General features: G+C 44.4%; 1 protein-coding gene across 1 annotated transcript; it reads left to right on the top strand.

Annotated features, from left to right (window-relative positions):
- Positions 1-4,215: 4,215 nt before the first annotated feature.
- fmc1 (formation of mitochondrial complex V assembly factor 1 homolog) lies at positions 4,216-7,656 on the top strand. Its single transcript, XM_056453082.1, has 2 exons — positions 4,216-4,394; positions 7,414-7,656. The coding sequence occupies exons 1-2, from the start codon at positions 4,260-4,262 to the stop codon at positions 7,615-7,617; spliced, it is 339 nt and encodes a 112-aa protein (XP_056309057.1). The 5' UTR covers positions 4,216-4,259; the 3' UTR covers positions 7,618-7,656.
- Positions 7,657-9,312: the final 1,656 nt, after the last annotated feature.

Raw genomic sequence — 9,312 nt, 5'->3', positions numbered from 1 at the left:
CATCTCTCAAAACACCTTAGCAATGCCTTAACAATTGCATAGCTACCAAACAAAACACCCTAACAACCACCTAGCAACACCTTTGAAACTGCCTAACAACCACACAGAACACCTTAACAACTGCCTAGCAACTACTTAGAACAACCTTGCAACCTCCCAGAACACCTAAGCAACCACCTAGCAACCTCTCAGAACACGTTAGCAAGTGCATAGCAACCACTCAGAACATCCTAGCAACTACCTACCAACCATCTAGCAATGCCTTAACACCCACCTAGAACCCTCTCAGAACACCCTAGCAACCACATCACCACACTTTAGCAACCGCCAATCAATTACTAAGAACACCTTAGAAACGCCCTAGCAACCCCTCAGAACACATTAGCAACCACCTAGCAATGCCTTAGCAACTGCCAAGCAACCACTCAGAACACCTTAACAACTGCATATCAACATCTTAGCAACCACCTAGCAACTGCTCAGAACTCCCTAGCAACCACCAAGCAATGCCTTAAGCAACCACTGGGAACACCTTAACAACTGCCTATAAATGCCTTAGCAATCACTCAGAACTCCCTAGCAACCACCTAGCAATGCCTTAGCAACCACTGAGAACATGTTAGCGGCATATCAATGCCTTAGGAACCACTCAGAACTCCCTAGCAACCACCTAGCAATGCCTTAGCAACCACTGAGAACACCTTAACAACTGCCTATAAATGCCTTAGCAATCACTCAGAACTCCCTAGCAACCACCAAGCAATGCCTTAGCAACCACTGAGAACATGTTAACTGCATATCAATGCCTTAGGAACCACTCAGAACTCCCTAGCAACCACCAAGCAATGCCTTAGCAACCAGTGAGAACACCTTAACTGCATATCAGTGCTTTAGCAACCACTCAGAACTCCCTAGCAACCACCAAGCAATTCCTTAGCAACCACTGAGAACAGCTTAACTGCCCATCAATGCCTTAGCAATTGCTCAGAACTCCCTAGCAACCACATAGCAATGCCTTAGCAACCACTGAGAGCACCTTAACAACTCCCTATCAATGTCTTAGCAACCACTCAGAACTCCCTAGCAACCGTATAGCACCCATGTAGATGCTCTTCTGACCTGCTCAGATGGTTTCAGAGCTCAGTCTTCCAGCTGGGCGTCCTGAAGGCAGCATCAGTGAGTCAGTGATCATTACCTCCTATAGCTGATCCTGTGCTCCCTCTCCTGGTCCGGATGAGAATGTTGAGGACATGTACATGGAGCAACTGCTTAAACCACACTAGATCATGGCTAATGCAATATTAGAGCGTTACATGATCAGACAAATCAAACTGAAGGATTGATCCCTTCATTTTACACCGTTATGTCACCCGATCAGATTGTGATGTCAGCTGATTATAAGCAGGCAGAGCCCCTCCATCAGCTGCTGTCAAAGGTGCTTCGATGTCTAAACAAGCTGAACGTTCTGAAACACTCCGCTTTTATTGAAATAGGCTAATAATACACTCTCTGAGAGTATCCATTCGGCTGATCTCCGGGTCTGCAGGAGCACCGTTAGCTTAGCTTAGCATAGATCATTGAATCGGATTAGACCGTTAGCGTCTCACTCAAAAATGACCAAACAGCTTTGATAACTCTTCTTGTTAAAGCTGAACTCCTCTGTATTACACCGTGCACTGATAAGACGGACTGCAGATGAAGAGTTCAGTCGTGTTAATAAACACACACACACACACACACACACACGTTTACATGCTTCTGGACAGAACTGTTCCTGCAGGAGTCTCTTCTGTCTCTCAGTAGACTCATTATAGGAGAGACTTACCAAACAGGTGGATCTGGGTGCATTTACATTGTACACCTTCAATAAAAGATTATAATATATTATATTTAGCAGCACGGTGGCTCAGTGGTTATCACTGTGGCCTCACAGAAAGGTCTCTGGTTTGAGCCTCAGCTGGGTCAGTTTCTGTGTGGAGTTTGCATGTTCTCTCCATGTTGGTGTGGGTTTCCTCCGGGTGCTATAGGAATGCGCTATAGAGGAACTGATGAACTAAACTGGCCGTAGTGTATGAGAATGAGTGTGTATGGGTGTTTCCCAGTACTGGGTTGCAGCTGAAATGCATCCTCATGTTGGAATATTCGGCGGTTCATTCCGCTGTGGTGACCGCTGATGAATAAAGACTGTTATTTTAATAATTGTAGCTAGTGTTCTGTGGTGTGAACTACATGTGGCTGTGTGTAAACTGTGTCTTACTCAGGACATGACACATACAGAATAACACGCGTGAGCTCTGCTATGAGGATATAATTATTCATATTTTACTAGTTCATCAAACTTTCACACATCACTGCTCATCACAGTTCTAGCTTGTTTCCTCAGAGTAAAGAGATATACAGTGAGTGTAGTTCCCACTGAGTGAGTGCTCAGCAAACCGCGAGATGGAGCATCCCGGAGCATACCACTGCGGACAGGGGGAGTTATTAAAGTTAACACCTTCAAGACCAAATGTCCCTAAATACACAGACATTATTTTAGAGATAACCTGATATAATGTGTGTCATTACTCAACACTGAAGTGTAGCATAACAGAAGGTTTATCTAAATGTGTTGAAATACACCCGCAGCAGTGGGATGAGCCGCACGCATGCGCAGACTGACGCAGGAGAGCAGAGTGTGTTCAAGCTCAACACAGAAACCGAGAGAGGAGAGATCTGGAGAGCTGGAATATAATATAGTGCGTTATGTGATGTTCCCTCGCTGGAGAGATAGAAGAGAAGCTCCTGAAATACAGCTGCAGGTCATGCTCTGGCCACCAGGCGGCGCCACTGAGGCAGAAACACAGCTGAAGCAGGATTACCCTGAGCTGCAGGGGAGACTCCAGAGGTGCAGTCTGAAGGAGATGATCAGCTGTGTGTTTATCCAGCTCTTCTATTATGGCCTAAAGATGTGCCTACATTTGAAAATACACATGTTAAATATGACTGCAGTAATACAGTATTGCGCATGAGTCTAAGTCACATCTCTGATGTAAACACAGCTAGTGAGAGGCGACTGCCTTGATGAGTGTGAGGAGGAGCTCGGGGAAACACGTCTGAAGGTCCTGAAATGCGTATCAGACTTTACATATCCTGTCAGATGATTTGAGCTTGATGTACCCGCCTTTGTTTCATACAGATTACAAAGCCAGAGAACGCTTGTCTTCAAGTGCAGTGGGTTCATGTAACGGTAGAGGGTTCCAGCTTTCTGTGGATATATTGCTCATGTGTGTGGAGCAAGTGTTCGCTGAGATTACTGAGCAGCAGAGGGTTCATAATGAAGCTGCAGGAACTGTCCTAAACACACATCAGCGCTGAGCCCCTCCCCCAGACGATCATCAGTCTATAGCGATCGGTGATTGGCTCCTGTTTTAGTAGGCGGGGCTTCATTCACCATATTGACCATTGCACTTTTTAGGGCTGGATATGGAGGTTGACGGTGGAACCGGTCTCGATACTGCTGGATACTGATGAGTGAACGTTTGGATAGCTGTATGGATCAGTCACATCAGTGTTAGTGAAGCAGGTGTGTATGATGGATAATCATGTGTATGACGACACACACTGATATTAAACTGTTGATGTTTTAGTAAAATCTGTTTGAAGTGATTTATTTTTTGGGTTATATTTGTTTATGCTATTGTTATCGTTAAAGCTCATTTTATAAAACCGGTATGATGTTTAAAGTATTCGGTGTTAGTGGAAGAGTTGTGACTGGACCCAGCCTTACTTCAGATGCCATTAAACACACCATAACCATTATGAGGAAAGAGTCTGACCAATCAGAATCAGGTATTCCACATTTATGTATCGCAAATACAACTTTTCGGTCATTAAAATCATCTGCAGAAAGCTGAATGACAGCTCTAAATGTGTATAATCCAGGATGAGTTCAGTTCAGACCCTGAGGGGAACACTGCTGCAGCGCCGCAGCTCTCCACTAGAGGGAGCCGGGATCTCTCCGGCTGCGGCGCCCTCAGAGGTTGTGTCTCGCAGTAGTTCAGTAGTCAACATTTTAAGCGCTTTTCAAAAATCTCCGACTGTTGTTCAGTAGTTTCCGGCTGTTGTTCAGTAGTTTCCGGCTGTTGTTCAGTAGTTTGTGCTGATAGGTGCCGATCCACTTCACATGCTCACTGCTGTAGTGCGCTCATCCCTGCGTCGGCTCGATTGCTCTGGCCTGTCCGCGGTCTGCCGCTCCCGATCTCGGCTGCTTCAGTCTGATGAAGATGGCCGCCGTGTGCTCTCCGCTCCGTGTGTGTCGCGGGATCCTGAAGGAGATCCGCTCCGCCAAGGGCTCCGGTTACCGACTCTCTCCCGTTTACCAGTATGTGCTGCAGCAGTTCCGGAGAAACCAGGTAACGGCAACGACTGCGCGTGAGCGATAACAGAGAGTCGCAGACATCACTTATTCTGAGATCTAGAGAACTGCGCACTTCAACCGCTGTCTGTCTAGTGCACTCAGTAGTGTGTGTGTGCGTGTGTGTGTGTCACTAGTGTCCTCCACATCTCCTCCTTCTGTTGTGTTCTGTTGTGATGTCTGACCGTTAGCTGTGGAATGACTCTAATCATTCAGCGGAGTGATATGGAGCTGTAATGCGCTCTAAACCTGCCGGAACTACTTTACCTGTGAGTTTATATATGTATATATGTTTAATTGATTTCAAAACTGTTAACAATTACGGGAAAAATCATTTTAAGAATGTAAAATAATTAAACTAAACACAAAAGCATAAAGATTATTTGTTTAAAAACATTTTTGACCCCTAAAAAACATTATTTCATTTTATTTTTGCACATTAAAGTTAAAATACTTGACTTATAGTCCGCTAGAAGAACATGTACACGTGCTCATTATAATGAACAGTGTTTTTCATCTAAAATGAGAAGTTTATGCAAGCGAGTGCATGATGACTTGATATATGAGAGAATATGAGCGCATCCAGAACTGCCCTCTGCTTTTGGAGACTATACGTCTGTGGTTAAGCAAGACGTACACTCCTTTAATAATAATAATAATAATAATAATAATAATAATAATAATGATGATGATGATGTCTTTAATTGTGTTAATATTCAGTCCTGTAGAAATGTTTGAGTTTAAATATATTTATAAATGCCCGGATGATGACCTACATCTTTCAGTTCAGTTCCACATATCTCTTTATTTATAAAGATCTGATCTGAATAATATCAGGACACAGAGCTGCAGATATCTGAGAGAAACAGAGTGATCTCCAGTGTGTACTGTGGGATCTTAATCTGTTTATGGGGGAATGGGATCGCTTTAAACACCTAGCGTCACTTAAACAACAGGGGATACAGCTGTGTCTCATTCCTTAGTGGATCAGTAGTGTGTGTGTGTGTGTGTGTGTGTGTGTGTGTGTGTGTGTGTGTGTGTGTGTTGTTCCAGATTAATACAGCCGTCTCCTCTTACATACACAGCCTTTACTGCAGTAATGATCCGCTGTTAATGATGTAAAACACTAAGGATTAAATGACGACTGACCGTGTCAAAGGCCTGATGAAGGTCTGAACACATCATTAAGCCAGATCTGACTTTAGATTTTGATAATAATAATAATAGTGTATTATTATAGGGCTGATCAATATATCAGTTGAGCATCGATTGCTCAATATGTGTATCCACACCAGTCACATCGCAGGATTATGGGTTTATTAAAGTGTGGAACTGCTGGAGATCCTGTGATGAGACTTGCCTTATTGATGTGGAATCAGTAATATCTGTCTAATATAACATTCAGAACCACATCATCGTCTCCTGTAATTAGCTCAGCATCAGGGTCACTGCTCATAGTAGAGCTGACACGATTCTCCTAACAGCAAACTCTAAACAGCAATGCATTAACAGTCCTTCATCATCATCATCAGGCAGTGTCCTTCACAGTCTGTTTTACTCCTCAAACACAGTCAGGGCAGCACGGTGTATGGCTTCAGCATCCATATCATAATGTGTGTGTCTGCAACATCACAGGATCTGCAGCCATCATTTCAGCATTTACCCATAATAACAGCTGATCATGTGTGTTTCACACCTGCGATTCACATTCAGGCTCAAGAAAATGGACCTTTTGTTAAAGTGTTCCTGTATTTAAGTGTTTACAGTGAGGATTAGAGCTGTACGGTGTTGGGAAGCTCTGATACTGTGATGCTTCATGTATTTCTGTGATGATATAAATACAGAAGATAGGCTGATCAGCTCTAATAGCAGTGTTCTGGAGACTCTGACAGTGTTCAAATGCTCAGTTTCTTACTTCGTCTTGTCTGTGTCTAGTCCAAAAGTCAAAGTAACTCTGAGAGCAGAAGAGATCAGGGAAAGTGAAGAGTTTTCTGCTTGTTTTAAGGAGATGATCTGCCAGTGGAGGATGTGCAATAGTCTTGTTTTCATCATGAAGTGTTGATATTTGGGCTAAAGATAAGACAACAGTTCTAGAAATGTGTTTAGCAGAAGTCTTCTGTATCAGTGATTGAGTGCGGTTCTGTAGCTCGACTGTAATTCAGACTGTTCATTGTGGATGTGCACACTGTGATATCTGTGCTGAACTCATATATCGAGCAGCGCTAGTGAAGATTATACAGTGTTTGTACATGATATTAGTCAGTTCCTGTACCTGAATACGGTTTGGCTCTCCAGAAAACCGTAACGCACTGTAAACCTCATTTTCCTGAGCTTTACTGCAGTGGTTCCCAAAGTGAGGGTCAGGACCCTCAGCGGGGTTGCAGGAGAATAACAGGGGGTCGCTTGGTGATTTCCAGAAGTCAAATAAACATAATTAAGCCATCAGAATGACCAGATTTGATCCATGACCTGCAGAAGATAGAAACAGTGGTTATTTACATTATAAACCATGCAAATGAAGCCCACCAGCCTTTAAATGCCCTTATTCTGACGGCATCGGTGTGTTCATGTTAGATTAACAGCACAGCTATAGCCTCAGCTGCTGCAGGATACACTTCCTGACACCTTTATGGTAATCAAATACATGAAAATAAACTGTGTTTACTAACAACATGTTAGTTCATACTAGAAACATGTTAACAACATGCTAATACATGTCAGACTCCTGCTGCTTTATGCAAGAATCATGCTAATTCATGCTGAAACTATGCTAGTTCATGCTAGAATCGTGCGACTTTATGTAAGGATTCATCCTAATAACATGCTAGTTTGTTAGAATCATGCTAATATTGTGCTAATATCATGCTAGAATGATGCTAGTGTATTGTCCAGGTTTCTTCAAGCATCTTCAGACTGGAGAAAGGTCACCACAGACACAGGGGTCTACTCAGACCTCTGCTGATGGCCTTTCTGCTGAGCCGGTCTGTGCTGTGTGTGTGTGTGTGTGTGTGTTTCAGGTGACGGGCGCTCAGCTCTGCCGTGCTCAGATGGAGTCTCTGCACGCAGCGGTCTCCTACAGGTGTCTGCTGTCCTCCACACGCCTCCACCTGCGCCTCCACCTGCAGTATCACGCACGCGGGGAACACACACCACAGCAGGCCGCTGCGCTCGTGGGGCTGCGCATGCCCAACCAACCCGGCGGCAAGGGCTGGGAGACATGAGCTGATGAGCAGAACTGTGTGTGTGTGCGCGTGCGTGTGTGTGTGAGACAGATAATGCTGTTGGTCTTCAAATAAACACTTTAATGTCATGAGCGTGTGTGTGTGTCACTGAATCTGTTGGGTTATTTTCATCCACTCTGGGCTGATCTTGAGTCTTAATTTGGCCTCATCTTACTCTGTTTCAGCAAATGGGATTATTTTTGCTGACAGATCTGATTTATACACATATTTTGAGAAAATTAAGAATATAAATACACACACACACACTGGCCACTTTATCAGATACACCTGTCCAACTGCTCAGTAATCCGCCAATCACATGGCAGCAGCTCACTGCATGTAGGCATGTAGACATGGTCAAGAGGATCTGCTGCAGTTCAAAGCGAGCATCAGAATGGGGAAGAAAGGGGATTTAAGAGACTTTGAACGTGGCATGGTTGTTGGTGCCAGACGGGCTGCTCTGAGTATTTCAGAAACTGCTGATCTACTGGGATTTTCACGCACAACCATCTCTAGGGTTTACAGAGAATGGTCCGACAAAGAGGAAATATCCAGTGAGCGGCAGTTCTGTGGGCGCAAATGCCTTGTTAATGCCAGAGGTCAGAGGAGAATGGCCAGACTGGTTCCAGCTGATAGAAAGGCAACAGTAACTCAAATAAGCACTCGTTACAACCGAGGTCTGCAGAAGAGCATCTCTGAACACACAACACGTCCAACCTTGAGGCGGATGGGCTACAGCAGCAGAAGACCACACCGGGTGCCGCTCCTGTCAGCTAAGAACAGGAAACTGAGGCTACAATTCACACAGGCTCACCAAAACTGGACAATAGAAGATTGGAGAAACGTTGCCTGGTCTGATGAGTCTCCATTTCTGCTGACACATTCGGATGCTCGGCTCACAATTTGGCCTCAACAACATGAAAGCATGGATCCATCCTGCCTTGTATCAGCGGTTCAGGCTGGTGGTGGTGGTGTAATGGTGTGGGGGAGATTTTCTTTGGGTCCATTAGTACCAATTGAGCATGGTGTCAACACCACAGCCTACCTGAGTATTGTTGCTGACCATGTCCATCCCTTTATGAGCACAGTGTCTCCATCTTCTGATGGCTACTTCCAGCAGGATAACGCACCATGTCATAAAGCACCAATCATCTCAGACTGGTTTACTGAACATGACAATGAGTTCACTGTACTCAAATGGCCTCCACAGTCACCAGAGCTCAATCCAGGTCTGTCCTTTACAGTAATATTCTCTACAGGATGCGTTACAGTGGTATATCTGTGCAAATACATTAGTTTTCAGTAACTGATGAACTCCTCTAACAAAAACACTGAGGATCAATCCAATAGTGCTATTTATTATATAATGAACAGAGGAAATCAAGAGGATCTAAAGTCAGACCAGTGTAGTGGATGTCTAGCAGTAACTGGTTTAAATGAAATGTCAGATCTTTCTATTCCTAAAGATGCTGAGCGCTCACTGAAATGCACTCGAGTGTGTTGGTGATGGATGAGCGTGGAGAGCAGGGACCGGGCCGGTGAGTTGGTCCTCAGAGGTGTGCGGGTCCTTTAATCCCCCTGGCTGACCCGGTCAGACTCAATGAAGAGTTTAAGAGTCTTGAGAATCATGTTGTCAGAATAATCTAAATCTTGCTCCTGCTGACTGCAGTGTGGTCAGCAGCGTTACCCAGAGCT

The sequence above is a fragment of the Danio aesculapii genome, chromosome 3 (genome assembly GCF_903798145.1).
Source record: "Danio aesculapii chromosome 3, fDanAes4.1, whole genome shotgun sequence".
Taxonomy (NCBI): Eukaryota; Metazoa; Chordata; class Actinopteri; order Cypriniformes; family Danionidae; genus Danio; species Danio aesculapii.
Note: the sequence above shows the minus strand (reverse complement) of the source record. Positions and strands in the feature narration are given on the sequence as shown.

Coding starts and splice junctions, on each gene's coding strand:
- fmc1 (XM_056453082.1), top strand. CDS start 4,260: ATGAAGATGGCCGCCGTGTGCTCTCCGCTCCGTGTGTGTCGCGGGATC. Junction 4,395..7,413: donor AGCAGTTCCGGAGAAACCAG/GTAACGGCAACG, acceptor TGTGTGTTTCAG/GTGACGGGCGCTCAGCTCTG.